General features: G+C 40.9%; 1 protein-coding gene across 3 annotated transcripts; it reads left to right on the top strand.

The window, feature by feature from the left end:
* Window positions 1-25: 25 nt before the first annotated feature.
* On the top strand, window positions 26-13,897 carry MFAP3 (microfibril associated protein 3). Of its 3 annotated transcripts, none has more exons than XM_073355273.1 (4): window positions 26-152; window positions 1,446-1,494; window positions 7,457-7,944; window positions 9,948-13,897. In XM_073355273.1, exons 3-4 carry the CDS (start codon window positions 7,653-7,655, stop codon window positions 10,691-10,693), a joined length of 1,038 nt encoding a protein of 345 aa, XP_073211374.1. In that variant the 5' UTR covers window positions 26-152; window positions 1,446-1,494; window positions 7,457-7,652; the 3' UTR covers window positions 10,694-13,897. The 3 variants fall into 3 exon arrangements, with proteins under 3 accessions (XP_073211374.1, XP_073211375.1, XP_073211376.1); XM_073355274.1 differs by having other exon boundaries at window positions 1,446-1,523; XM_073355275.1 differs by lacking the exon at window positions 1,446-1,494.
* The last annotated feature ends 1,593 nt before the right edge of the window (window positions 13,898-15,490 follow it).

The raw sequence follows: 15,490 nt of genomic DNA, 5'->3' as shown, positions 1-15,490 counted from the left end.
GCACGTTGACCCGGAAGCCGCATCTCCCTGCCGCAGAGGCACTTCCGGGTTGGCCGTGGGGCGGAAAAGTCCGTTGGCTTCTCTGCACCGTCGGGGCGTGAGCGCTCCCGGGGCTCCGGCCAAACCCGCCTCCCACCAGCGTCAACCTATCAGTAAGTTGCCGTGCCGTGACGACGCAGCGTGTCACCGCGGTGACGTCACAGTGACGTCAGGGGGGCCCTCGGCGAAGCCTTGTTAAGTCCTAGGGGAAGCTACGGCGCCCCGGCCTGACGTCATGCGGACCTGACGTCATGCGGGCCTGACGTCACTGCCCTGACGTGTGCTCTGCAGTGAGGCTGCCGTAGAGGGGGAGCGCATCGTGTTCCCCTGGAGATCTGCTGGGGGCAGGCGGGGGTTAATTCAGGGAAGCCGCATGGCGGGTGTCCCGCAGGGGGTCGGCCTAGATGATCCCAACCCGTCCCCTCTCCCCAGGGCTCGGCCGTGACATCACGGCGCGTCAGCCTGGCGAGGCCTCGTGGCGTCACAGCGAGCCATCGCTCCCCCGGCCGCCGCGCCCTGGGCCGGCACGGCTCTCTTGGCACTTCGGGGGGCCCTGGCCGTGACCTTTTGGTTTCAGGATTTGTCTGGATTTTGCTTTCTTTTTTATTATGTTCTAAAATGTCACTTGAGCCAGTGATGCGCTTTTAAAACGTAGGCAGAGAAAGCTGCAGCTGCTGTCAGATTTGTTTTAAATTGCAATGTTTTAAAAAAGATACATGAAATGTATCTTTATTTCACACTCAGCCGCTGTGGTTGTTGTCAGTGACATGGGCACCAGGACAGCATACGGTCTCTAGAGCCGTCTGCCCCTCTTATAAAATGTGAAAGGGGAGAAAGAGAATGGTTAAATCTTACGCCTCAATCCTGTCAACTGATCTGTGCAAACAGGCCCCAGTCATCCTGCAGAGCCCCATTGCCATCCGTACAGCTCCACCGTGGATGGAGGGGTCTGCCTGCACGAATCAGAACGCTCAATTGAAGCCTTAATCTTTGATTCGGGAAAGCAACCAAACACATGCTTAAAATTAAGCACGGATTTACGTGCTTCCCTGAATTGAGATGAATTTAAGAATGTATTGACGGGCTTTTTCTGAATCAGGGCTTTAGGTGCTGAAGGTCTAATTCAAAGCACATTGAAATCAGTGGGCCTACTGATCAGTATTTTATGCTTGAAACTATGCATATTGATGTGAGAAGTCACACTGATTTCACTAGGACCACTCACATGAGTAGAATTAAGCAAATGCATAAATACATGCAGTGTGGGGCCTTCAAGAGATTCAATTTTCAGTTTACGTAAAGTCGATTTTGAAATCCCCTATAGATTCTAATGTATTATATCACATTTATCATGTGGAAAAAATGTCTATTGTCATATACTAATTTCAACTTTATTTTTTTCAAAGGTGTATTGTAACAAACTACTTGACAGGCTACACAAAGATGATATCTACAGTAAGAGAATATTTTCTAGTAATGAAAAAGTAGGTTTGTGGTTTAAGTGAAAACTAAATATTTGTTGTTGTAGATAGGAAAATTCAGAGTTCAAGGCTACCGTCACTTGATGATGACCTGTTCTGTTCATTCCCTCTGGGGCACCTGGCATTGGCCACTGTTGGAAGACAGGATACTGGGCTAGATGGATCTTTGGTCTGACCCAGTATAACCATTCTTATGGCTCAGTAAAGGTTAAATATGTTGATCTTAAGTTCAGGTTCAGACATAAACCATTCCAGTTACTACTGTGGATGCTTTCTCTTGCCTTGATTTTAATACTTTCTTGAAGATTTTGTGATGTTTGCACTTTTCATGTTTTATCCTCTTTTTAACTCCATTATCAGTTTCAGAAGCTGTTTTGCATAAATGTGATGGTTGAGTAATATGGACTTAGCAAAACATTCTCTTCCAGCAGTTGACAATGAAAGATCTTTGTCTGCTTAATAACAATGGGTTTGCAAAAGGAAAATGTGACAAACAATTTATAATAAATCAGACCTTCAAGAATTTAATGGTAAAATTCAATGACCCATCACTCCTGATGTTTTATACATTATGCAGATTCATTGCACATATAGGCATTAGCATATGCAATTACTGAAGATAATTAGCTCACTCTTCTGAGGGAAAATGTTGCTAGATATTTCCGGTGTTGAAATAATTGACTTAGGTTTCTAATGTCAGGTTAGAAATAGAGTTAAAAAAACGTGAACATCTAATAATTTAAATTTAATAATTCAAAATGAAGAAATTATCACAAGAAAACCATTGGAGATATTAGAATTATCTCCACTGATTCTCTAAAACATCATTAGACAGGAGATTACAGTGATTTGATATAATAAGATACTCTTTGTGTCTGATTCAATAAGGAAAATAAGGACTTGTTTTCACTGCAGAGTTAACCTGCATGTTGCCCTTAACTCAGATCCCAACCACATAAAATCGTTAATCCAAGTATGCTGGTGCTTTCATCTTGAGTGGGTTTAGACTATAGCTCAAGTTAGCACAACTCATCAGCTGCTGACACAACCCGTCTGTGAAGCTCCAGTGTTATTTCGCAGTGTGACTGCTCTCACTCTAGCTTGGCTAATTTAAGAGGAGTTAACTCAGTCACTCAAGTTAACTCTGGAGTGAAGATATACCCTAAATCTGCTATCTGAATATATTGTACAGACTGCAGAAATGTATGTTAATGTTGCATTAAGATTAGCATTTTAGACTTTGATCCTTCAGGCACAGGGATGTCCACCTGCACATGCAGTTGTGGGATTGGGACCTGAAACACTCCGAACTGAGGAAATGTAGAACTTGATTGTCATGTAGTAATTGCAACATGCTCCATTTGCACCTATCAGAACCAAAATTGCCCTCAGATACACCTTCTGTAACTCTCATTGAAGTCAAGTGGAGCTATGTGTATATATCTGGTGGCAGGTTTGAGCCCATTGTGTATAAAAGTTACATTTAACAGCATAACTAACAATCACTGAACAGGTTTCAAAGTGGTAGCCGTGTTAGTCTGTATCAGCAAAAACAACCAGGAGTCCTTGTGGCACCTTAGAGACTAACAAATTTATTTGGGCATAAGCTTTTGTGAGCTAGAACTCACTTCATCGGTGCAGTAAAACGTTATTCACTCAACAGCTTGTGCTGCGTATTTCCATTTTCATAGCCAAGCACTTAGTCAGTTTTGTAACTACACATAGAAATAGCAGCTGAAAAATCACACATAGGGAGTTCAAATTGATATTTATATTTATTATGTGATTCCATAGTCACATAAATAATATCCACTGAAAACTTAATGGGAATATTTTATACTATTCATGTTCCAATGCACACACTCTTTTGTTTGCTTGTTTTCTTTTTTCATTTCTTATCCTTTATTTTTCTTTCTGGGCTTCAGTCATTCAAAAGTTTATGCAGCACGTGTTTAACTTCATGTACTGTGAGTAATTTTGTTAAAGTCAGTGGGATTGCTCACAGGGTCCCATCCTGCCCCTATTGAAGTCAATGTCAAAACTCTCACTGACATTAGTGATACAGAATCTGGCCTACAGTGTGTAAAGATAAACACAGGTAAGTCTGTGCAGGACCAGGGCCCTAGTTACTATTTTTCAGGAAGGAGGACACACCACTTGTACTGTTCAGATATTTTTGAATGATACTTGCATAGAAAACAAATCTTACAACCTTTTAAAATAGAAATGTTTTGTTCCTAACTGAAAAATGTGTCCGGATTTTGCTCATACTTTCCAAAAACATTCACCCCTGGAGCATTTATATCTGAAACTGCTCTAGCTATAATTTTTATAAGCCACTCCTAAGATTACTGTAACTGAAAGAGAGGAAAGAAAAAAATAATTTCCTTTTTTTTTCAATGTGTTTACTTTGAGCATTGACAGCACTTTGCTAATAGTCAATTTCACTGTTTCCCTTGTATTGTCAGTTTTTTTACCCTGTCAGAATGGTCTTTCACACAACAGTAAGAAAAAGAGGGAAATCTTTTTTTAAAAAATAGAAAAAATAAGATAGTAAGGCCACAAAGATTGGCAGTGGAAACGTGTAGTATCTGAAACTATGTTTAACACCTTTTTTGAAATGAACTAGGTTTCCACAACTTTTATTGAATCAGATCTCATATGACAAAACTAGGACTGATGCTGTAAAACCTTAATCGCATGAGTAATGCTTATTCGTGAGAGCATCCTACTCATCTGAGTAAGGGTCATCTGAGTAAGGCTGCAACCCTTAAGTTGAAATAACATTTAAGTTATGACATGAAAGACAAAGGGTAGGTTAACACTTTGGCCTTCATTCATACTATTGTTCCGTCTTCACCCCACCAAAAAAAAAGAGTGAAAGATTGTGTGTCAATATAAACTTTGAATCTTCTTGCTCTTGTTGTTTCTTTTACATAGAACTGTTTATTTCACTTTATTTCCTGTGGGTTAGGGGGAAGTTTAAAGAAAAAGCAGAACCTCTGTGTTATAAAATAGTGTCTCTCATATTTATACAAGATATGAGAACAGACGTCATGTCACTTGATTAAGTCTGTGTGGAAAATATCCTTCTGAAACTTTGCATTTGTCTTGTACGTATTCAACTTTTTAATTTTTTTTTTAAATTGTACCAGTAGTGGTTAGTTCATATTTTGGAATAGTTACTTGCCAAACTATTTTTTTAAATCAAAGTAGTTTTGCAATTATATAAGCACAAAACAAATCTTAAACTCATCAACTTCTAACATTTTTGATTTATATATTTTTAGTTATGTATCCTCAGACATTTAAAAGCGTTAATTGACTACTAAACTAAGATGTTTACATGCCAAGTTCAGCCTGAATGTGTTTTCTCAGCTGACAAATGGACCCGAGAGAAACAAGATTTTTAACTGTAGTGCTGACAATACTATTTATTTATTTCATTATAGAAGTGAGAGGGTAGTAAAGTTACTTGGTGCTTCAGAGACATAAATAAAAAGGACATGTGCCTTATCCCACACAGATTACCAGCAAAATAACACCAGATAAACTCAGGACCATGGTAAGGGAAATGTCGTTTGTGGAGTTATTGATTAGAAGTAAAGAGGAAAAAGAATAGCTGAACAAGGAGGATTTGAAGGAACAGAGAGGGCGCCTGGCAGATGGGGGCAGATAGATGTGCCATGGGTAAGGTGGTTAGAGAAAGCACAAAGGTGAGAGGAGAAAAAGGAGAGCAAGGCAAGATGATTGGGGAAAGCATCAGGAGCAAGAAAGAGAGTAGGGGGAAATGAAAAGGGAGATGAAAGAGGGATCCAAGGTATTAAATAGCTTCATAGATCCAGTATGTGCAACAGTGTGCCTTTGGGGCTGAGTAAAGTCCCCGGAAAAGCCCCCTGGACAGCCTGCTCTAGCTCCAGCAGAACTGGATCAGCACCAGTTTCTTTGCATAAATGCCTTCCCAGAGATGCCACTGGTGGAATGCAGCTAACTAGGAAGCTCTATTCCTTGTCAGCTTGCCTGTGGGAAATGGGTTCTGCTCAGTAGCGTGGCACTAATCAAGTTCCTTCCACAGCTGCCGGCCTCATCCTAAAGGAAGAAATAAGAAATGAGACATGCAGAAAAAAGAATGGGGAGGAGAGACAGGCTCGGTGCCATTCAGTGGATTTACACAGAAACAACAGTTGGGGCCTACTCTAATTCCACCTCAGGTTTAGACATGCCAGTCAGCTGAACCTTGAAGGAGAGTCAAACAACAATACTGTTTTTTCTAATTAGCTGATTTTTGACAACAGCAACCAATAATAGGACAAAGTTATCTTGTCAAATTAGAAATCTGGATTGTCCTTGGGCAAATAACCTTTAATAAAAATTCTTAGCTGGCATAGTATGTGGTAAATGAATTTCCTAATTCCTGGATGTGATTAATTAATCTATTCTATAAAGGAGTTAAAGAGCAAAAAATAGGTGCATTCATTTGTAGAGTAATCCTTTGTGCCGTGATCCTATTCCTCTGTGGTATGTTAAAGTACTATAAGCAGTGTCAACTAGTAATGTCAAAATGATGAAAAAAACGTATCAAGTGCCTGCTGCCTTATTTATAAAAAGCATATAGATGAATTACTTAATCCTTTGTGCTGTCCTAGTTATGAAATAGAACCCTGCTGGTATGTGTTATTGGTAGAAGAACAACAGACTATAAAGATTGAAGTCAGATATTCAACAGGGTGACGTAAGATATTCATTAAGATACCAAGGTATTTTAGTTTGGGTTTTTCCCATCATAAATTGGTTTTCATTGCCATGGGACAGTCTAGAAGGAATGATGAGTCTAAAGAACATTTACTAGATCAGAAATATTCTCTGGTCAGGTTTCATGAAAATTATATACAAATGTAAACCTTTCTCATGCCAACTCATTCTTGGAGTTCAGTGTATTTACTGAAATGTTTTGCTTCTTGGTTGTCGGTGGAAAAAACTGATATATACCAGAAGCATTGATAGTGGTCTTTTGTTCTAATGCCATCCATTATCTTGTGCACACCTTCATTTTAAAAATTGTGGGTCCTGTCCTTAGTCAAAATACCCCCTGACAGCACTAGGAGATGCAGAGCAGAATTTGGCACTTGTAGCTTTTAGAGCACTTTGAAGATGAAAAACATACTGTAAGTGCTAAATAGTAGTAGCCATTAGTGCAATATTTTCAGCATCAAATTACGGTAAAAATGTGGAGTCTGATAATGTGGCAGCAAGAAAAGTTGTCATGAAGAAGAACAGTTCGATGTTAATGGCCAGATTTCAGAAGTGACTTTCCATTTTGTACCCACAAATCATTGCAGATACAGTTTTCCAGGAACAAAAAATTGTGGGTGCATTTTATAGCACTTAGGCATCTAACTACTGATTGTACCTGCAAATCAGGTAATTATTTGTCTCAGGGCTATAAAATGCACCCACAGTTATCTGTAGGTACAGAACAAGAGGCTGAGTAGATACCCTTTGGAAAATCAGGACTTGAAATCACTTGTTTTTTAAAATTACATTTTCATCCTTCATCTTCCCCGTGTTGTGAAAACTGTTTTTCTTTGCCATACACACAGTCCACATTTTGATCCCAATGGGAGCTACGCATTTCCAATCTGTTAATCACTTTGGCCCTTTTGTTACATTCTTTTTGCCCCTAATGCCTAGCCTCCCTGAGATGTCTTATTTTGGAGGGGAGGACAAGTGTACATCTGAAGTGACTGGAGTACTGATCATGCTAATATCTTCTTACCCTCATCCCTTTGGCATGCTCTGAGCTCATCTCTGATGCCAAACCCCTCAGCTGACAGTTTAAATTATTTTAGTCTGAAATCTGTTTACTGGAAATGAGATTTGAAAACCACGTAAGCTTGGTATTATTAACAAACCTAATTCTCTTTTTTTTTTCACAGTTGGATTTCCCATTTTCACTACTAATATCGATGGTCTTGAAAGTGCACTGGGATTCAGATGTTTCCAAGAAACTCTCTGTCAATGAACAACTCAAGACCCTCCTCACTGATCTCTGTTTAATGCAGACAGCTTGATATTACGCATCCTGCTCCTTACTCCAAGTTAAATGAAAAAAACAATTTTCTCTAATCTTCCATGAATCTCAGTTGTTGCCTGTTAGTTTTGATTGTTAGTGCGGGTCTGCCTGCTGCTTTTGCCCTGGAAAATGTAGCTTCTAACAGGACAATTACACCTGGGTCAAGATCCATTTCTCTGACTGCTTCACTTCATCCAGTCTTCCGAGTCGTGGCAAATTCTCCAGCACATCATGATATCATAGCAAAGGAGGGGACCAGTGCTTTAATTGAATGTAAACTGAACATCAGCCAGTATGAATTTATCCTTTGGTACAATTCAAAAGGACAGCTGCTCAATGAAAGAGATGAAGGTAAGCTCTGCTACTATCTTAGATGGTATCTGAACACTTCACCATCTTTAACATATTTATCTTCACAACCCTCGTGAGAGGTTTATCCTCCTTTTACACATGGGGAACTGAGGCACAGAGAGACTAAGTGTTTTGCCCAAGGTCACGTAGGAAACCTGTGGTGGAGCAGGGAACTGAACCCAAGTCCCAGGCTAGTGCCCTATCCACTGGCCCACCCTTTTTGCTCTGATGCTTAATCTTGTAGAGCTGAACTGTTTTGCTTCAAAGGTACATAATTAAAGATCCAGAGAATCAGCTTCATAACTGATTTTTTATTTTGTCCTGCTCTTTACATCTTAGGAACATACATTAAAAAATAATTTTCCTCAAATTGTGACCTTTTCTAGCTGGCAAACTATTCTCATGCTTTCTCGGCCTTTTTAAAGGCGAGAGATTATTTGATTAAATTTACTTCCTGGTTTATGCGCCAGCAACTCTATGGAAATCAACAGGATGTTTAACTGCTCAGGGAATGGTTTTGCTAGTTAACCATTACTACAGAGGGAGATGCACTCTCTTAGCCCATTAAGTGCTTAATTTTAAAAAAGAAAAAAGTAATACTGTTTATAGAATCTGGGGAACAGTCTTCATTAGATAACAAGTTTTAAGTTAGGTCAAATTGTGAACCTGAGCTACCTGACAGTATCCTCTTAATGCTGTGCATATTAATTTGGGGTATTATCCAGCTTATGTGCAGCTAAAATAATCTTTAGATGCCATCTGGAAATTTAATTGAAAGCAGCGTAAATGAAGAGAATGAGTTATGAAAACAATGTGTCCTCCCCAATTTAGTAAATATGTAGGAAATTGCCTGTGAAGCCAGCATTATTATTATTAATTTATTTTTTTACCAAGAGTTTTGTCAGTCAGTAGAAGAAGCACAGTTGTGTAGTGGTTAAAGCAAAAGACTGGGTCTCCAGGGATGGGTTTTAACACCAGCTGAGCTACTTAGGGTATGTCTACACTGCACACTAAACACAGGCTCTGACTCGGATTTGAGCCCAAGCCCCTCTCCTGTCCACACTCAGTTCAGTCTGACTCTGGTCAGCAGCACTCAGGGTCCAGGTGCTAGGACCTTGTTGGGTGTGGGGGGAGTCAGAATCAAAGTACAAGCCCCACTGGGACTTGTATCCAAGGCCTATCATTTTGCAGTGTGGATGCAGGTCAAGTCACAGACCCAAGTCAGAAGGTCTGCGCAGTGCAATATGGAGGCGTTGGTACGGCTGTGAGAGACAGGCCAGCAATTGTTAACCCAGGTGTTCAATGCAGTGTGGATGCTCAAGCATGGGCTTGGAAACACCGAGTCCACAAGCCCAGGTCCCACAGACCTGGGCTTAGTGTGCAGTGTATAAATGTACCCTTACTGACTATGTGACGTTTACCATGGCTCACTTAACTTTTGCCTCAGTCAATCCACATGGAAAACTGGACATTATAATTATATAGAGCAGTAAATAAACACAGCACCGTACAGTGGGCAAAATGTGCTAAACAAATACTGGAATCCGTGCCCCAAAGAGCTGTCGGTCTAAAGGCACAGCCGCTCTGTACGGAACAATACAAAATGGAACAAAGAGTGGGATGCGAGCAAAATCTTACGGTAGAAAAGTGCAAATTCACATATAATACAATCGCGGCCATGGATCCCAAATTTAATTACTTTAATTGCAATTCATTTTAACACGGTCCGCGCTATAACGCAGTCCCGCGCATGGATCCCAAATCCCGCATTCTATTAAGGGTCCGGTGTACTTATAGCACCTGAGTTGTAAATTCAGGCTAAACAAGCTACAGAACAAAATCTCCACCACATCAGGTATGATCATTGAGGAATCTTTGTATTATGTTACAGATGCAGTACTTCGTGCCAAGGCCTGTATCTCAATAAAGGAGTAAGCACAATTTGTTATGTTTTCTTAATTCTCTTTGTCTCATTACTACACTTGTTTCTTTTGGATCTTTAGGTGGAAGATGGTTGATCACTGACCGAATCCTTAACATTACCAGTGTAACTTTTGGTGACCGCGGGCGGTACACCTGTGCAGCCACTAATCGTAATGGCACCTCCTACTACACAGTCACCCTGAGGGTTATCTTCACATCCGGGGACATGAGCATCTACTACATGATTGTGTGTCTGGTTGCCTTCACAATCATCCTCATTTTAAACATCACCCGTCTGTGTATGATGAGCAGCCACCTCCGCAAGACAGAGAAGGCCATCAATGAATTCTTCAGGACAGAAGGGGCTGAGAAGCTTCAGAAAGCCTTTGAGATCGCCAAGCGCATTCCTATCATCACATCTGCCAAAACGTTAGAGCTGGCCAAAGTCACCCAGTTTAAGACCATGGAATTTGCTCGATACATTGAAGAGCTTGCTAGAAGCATCCCCCTCCCACCTTTGATCCTGAACTGTAGGGCATTCATGGAGGAGATCTTCGAAGCAGTGCGAGTTGATGATCCTGATGAAGTTGGTGAGGAAACCAAACAGACCCAAGCCCTTGCTACCCAAGATACGATCTACCCCATCAACCCAGAGCTCAAGCGCAGTAATTCACCAGCAGGGGACTCGGATGATGGCTCCATGAATGAGCAGGGTCAAGAAATAGCAGTTCAGGTATCGGTCCACCTTCAGTCAGAAATACAAAGCATTGACACTGTTTCCCATGACAGCTGCCATACTGTACCTTCCGAAGAAGAGGTCTGCTGAATCCAGCGAGGTGGGATTATTAAAGCTGCGTCTGATTTCTGTAGGGTGTCGAGAAAAAAGGAACTCTAGTCAAATGTGCACAAGAAATAATGAATCTTTTTCCAGAATATGAGGTGCCAAAACTTTACCTAAATCTGTGCGTTTCCTCATCTATGTTTCTCAGTGCAGATCTATAGATTTAAGCCTGCTTAGATGAGGCCATTTGGAATACTCCTTCGCAACAATTTTGTAAAGCAAACTTACTCCACTGGAAGCATTTCACAAACGGGATAATTCACACTCAATTTCTTGGTCACCTCAGTTACTGTATCAGAGGTGGCTAAATTGAGCTAAACACGTGCCATAGGATCCTTTCCTTTGTGAACTGTTTCTTCATATACACAAAGAAATCTGAATTCTTTCAGATTCAAGCCTGCCTGCATTATTGTCCTGATGATTTGAGAGGTGTGCTCTTTTTGAGTTGCCTCTTGATGTGTGCAGCCCATCAAAACTATGGGCTTCGGCAAATCTGCTTTGTGTATTTTGCTTTTGTGTTGCCATCAAAACATACTGTACTTAGAATAAGGAATAGTGCCAGACTGTGCATCTGGATTAAATTAATTGTCATAGTTTCAAAGCAATTTATGGAATAACCAGGGCTCTAAGGTTTTAATGATTCTGCAGAAACTTACCAAAACGCCATTGTAGCGTATGGAAAATTAAATCTTGATTTTGACATAATCAGCACCATGGTTAAATGACCAATATTGGTAGATGCCGTACCCTGTTTCTGTTTTACATGGCAGGACAGGAAGGCAGTTCTGCTGGTATTATCTGTCCATGAACCTTATTGACTTTACTCACTGCAGAAAATCCAAACGATTGTGGTGTATTTGACATTGCCGTGGGCAAGGGATGACGAGTTGGTTGTCCTAAAAAAAAAAAAAATCTAGAGATCAAATGTCTCAGGCAGTTGTTTCTAAACAACATTAACAAGAAAAGTGGGGGGAACTTAGGGCCAGATTCTTAGCTGTGGATAGTTATGGCTAGTTATGGCTCCCTGGTTCTGCTATCTGCCAGTCGCAAGTCACTGGAGTGCAGTACCCGTCTGGCCATGCCCTCTTCCATTTCTAGCAAGCCCCATGGTAAGAGCTGCAAGGAGATGTAGCACAGGAGCTGACCACACATTGCCCTGTGCTAGTTAGGGACTCTCCTGTGCCAGGAGATTCCTCAGAGGAGGAGATCCAATCCCTAGGGACTGGCATGTAGAAGAGACTCTGACCCCTAGTTTCGCTTTTTGGTGCTGATCTTTTCCTTTTTTTTTATTTTGTATTTCTTATTTTTTATGTAACATTTACAAGTGTATCACTTTAATCACACTTTATTTCCAGTTGCGATTTAAATGTATGTAAGGCTTGTAAGCACTCCACAAATTATTTTCTTACAACTGCTGGGAGCATATTGCCATATAATTTTAACAACTTAGCAACAGGAGCACCGCTTAGCTTCCCACATCTCTTTCTTTGCTTCCTATTTTTGAAAGGTGACTTGAACTAGTGGTTTCCGGAGGAAACATTCAAGATTTTTCAGAGGTTTTCAGGTTACGTTTACAGGGGTGGCGGTGGATGACAAACAGATATAGGAGTGCCATTCTACAAAGCAGAGGAATCTGCAGTAATACAGCCTTGTAATAAATGGCATGAGTAAATCATATTTACGTGTCAGTATTAGAGACCGAGAGGGTGAAGCATTTTTAAGTTCTTTCCCGAGACGCTTCTGAAGTCAAACACAAGCAACGCAGGTCTAGCAGAGCTTGTCTTCACTGAGAGGCCTGTGTTTATCAGGAACATAGGAATTGCTGACTGGATCAGCCCAGTGATCCATCTGTTCCAGTCTCCTGTTTCTGACAGGTGGCTATGCTTCAGAGGAATAGATCTGGAATAACCTGTCCTTCGTGATAGATTCTTCTTCACGCTCATATAGCTAGAGGTTGTGTATGCTCCTCTTCATCTTAAGGGTTTATATTCCTCTCTTGGCTCTTTGTTTATTCTTAAATAGTCATGGTTATAACTCTGGATATTTTTGTTAGTCAGATAAATGGCCAGTCCTTTTTTGCATCCTGCTAAACCGCTGGCCTCGGTGATTCCTGGCGGCAGTGATTCTGCAGGCTAACGGTGCATTCTGGTGAAAAGAATTTCCTTTGGTCGAGTTTGAATGTCATAGCTCAAAGATGTTACGGCCAGAAGGGGTAATCGTGTAGTCTGACCTTGTACGTCCCCCAGGCTATAGGATTTCCTCTTTGCCATGCCTGTCTTTCAGAGAAGCTGGCCATGCCCCTCTGTCAAACTGTCACACTACATATGGTGGCGGCATCCTTGATGTTTTTGTCCCCATGTTATAAATGCAATTTGGAGATGGAACCGTAAAATCAAGGCTTCTTTTAAATACTTCCAAACCAGCAGACACGCAATAATGATTGACAGGTGTCTCATCAAAAATGGCAGCTTGCATGCAACAAAATGACGCTGGAGCTATATGCGATCAGTGTAAGAGAACAGCTCCCGATTTAACTGAATCTGTTCTGTAATTTGTATAGTTTAGGTAGATAACACTGCATTCTTAATAAACCAAGTCTGTATTTGCCTATCTAGCTGTTTCATCTGGTGTCTGAGTAGCAGAGAGAAAGGACTTGTTCCATTAGGCCAGAAAATACAGAAATGATGTGCTGGATAGTTTGTTTATTTTTAAATTCCAAAATCAAGTGGTCAGTTTGCCATAGTAATAAGTCATTTCATTTCTGGGAGAGAGGCTGTTTTGTAGGATTTTCAGTACATAAGTAGTATTTATGAAGTGTAGGGCCCAATCTTGTTTCCACTGAACTTCATCAGAGCAGGGTTGGAACCTTAATATGACATCAACGAGTGTATTGAACAGATTCCTATGACACTGGGAACCAGGATGATGTAGAACCCATAATTTCCAAATAATGAACCCTAACATAGTGGTTTCCAAACAGGTTGACCTATTGCTCCCATGTTAGTGATATCTGTTACTGCTTGAATTTTTTGATACATCTAACTAAAATTTATTTTGGAAAGATTACTCAAACATCGTCGGGGGGGGGGGGGGGGGGGGTTAAACTCCTTGTAAAAAAATGCATGTTTTTTCTTGGCTTCAGCTAATGTCTCTGACAATCACAAGGCTGTTTTATCTTCTCTTCTGAACCTCAATTTGTTTTTTGTACTGTAAACTCTACTCGTTAGCCAAGATTGTATTTACAAGTAACTTTGTTTTGGTTATTTGTATTCTGTAGAGTGTAATGTGACTGTGTTATATAACAACATTATGAGTCATACTTTCATAAAATTAATTGGTAGATTGTCAGAATAAATTTAGCAAAAAAACCTGTGAGTTTTATCATCTCTTTAAATTCTCTTGCATCAGACAGGGGGAAAGAGGGGCTCTCCATAAAGAGTTAATAAACAGCTGTCTTTAGCTAATGCCAGCAAAACTGTTAGGCAAACTGGTAAAGGTTGCCTGTGTATCTGATTATCTGCAAGACAATTTGTGCCATAACATCTTTGATTTGTCATTTTATAATGTCCTAGAGTCCCCATGGCCATCTGTAACGATTCTTACCAGCTGCGTCAACAGATGGCTGTAGAACAGCAGCCCTGACATGATTTCAACAGGGTCTTTGGTTTCTTTATTGCTTCTTATCGCAAGCTAAAACAGCTGTTACCAATTGCAGTCCTTGCCTCCTCAAACCTATATGTGCTGACCCACACCTGTAGAGACAATTGTTCTGTTCTCCTGTATTTATTCTAATCTGTTTAGATTTTGGGAGGCTTTTTCCTATGGTTTGACACAGCTTCCCTTCCACAGAAGGAGACACGTAACTAATACCAGACAAGTCTATAGCTGGACTAATTAAAACTTCAAGGGACAGATTCTGCCTTGCCATGCCAGCGAGCAGTGGGGGTGCATAAAAAGTCTTCCCCTCACTTGCTCAGCTCACATAGGGCCTGGCAGACTCCCAGTTCCTGCATTGAGAGAAGTGCAGGGGCTGCTTCCTCCTTACATTTCTTGAGACGGAGAGGAAGCAGGACTATGACTCCGCCCTCCCTATTTGCGGGCCAGCGTGCAGGGTGGGAAGTTATCTGCATCCATAAAGCAGTGTAGCAGTGTGCACACAGTTTTTGCATGCCCTGAAGTTTCAGGTGCTCCCTGCGGGGTAGTGTAGCGTGAACTGTACAAACTAGCACTGAGTAGAAATGCAGTCAGATCTATCATCGACATTTTAAATGCAAACTGTAGAGCAAATCACACTCTCGTGGACACCGGGGCAACCTTATTAAAGTCAGTGGAGTTGCACAAGTGTAAATGAGAGAAGAATTTGACCATCTGTTTTGATCACAATGTTCTAAAAGTTAGGTTCCAATTGTCAATTTCTGCATGTGTAGAACAGGGGAATTCAATCCAAAGCCTTCTCCACCTGCAATGTGGATTTTACTGTGTGGATCTGGCAGCTGAAGGAGTAACAAATCCACACTAATCAGGGCTGGGGTCAGTGTTCAGTCAGTAACTGACTTCTAGCCCTGTATTTGGGGCTACACTTGAATGTATGTTGCTGGTTCAAGACACACTGTACTAGCAGTCAAACACAAAAGATTTTGTTTTTTTAATCTGGGTCTATGCAGAGATCCTAAGTGGGGCTAACATATTCATGCTTTTGTATCTATTTGAAACAAATTCCTGTTTTTGCTGGATGAACAAGGTAACAATAGGGAATTGAAAACAAAAGATCGTTCCATGGTG

This window comes from Lepidochelys kempii, chromosome 8, assembly GCF_965140265.1.
Source record: "Lepidochelys kempii isolate rLepKem1 chromosome 8, rLepKem1.hap2, whole genome shotgun sequence".
Taxonomy (NCBI): Eukaryota; Metazoa; Chordata; order Testudines; family Cheloniidae; genus Lepidochelys; species Lepidochelys kempii.
Note: the sequence above shows the minus strand (reverse complement) of the source record. Positions and strands in the feature narration are given on the sequence as shown.

Excerpts from the sequence above, each read along its gene's own strand:
- MFAP3 (XM_073355275.1), top strand. The coding sequence starts at position 7,653 with ATGAATCTCAGTTGTTGCCTGTTAGTTTTGATTGTTAGTGCGGGTCTG. Across the intron at positions 7,945-9,947 it reads GCTCAATGAAAGAGATGAAG|GTGGAAGATGGTTGATCACT; the intron begins GTAAGCTCTGCT and ends TTGGATCTTTAG.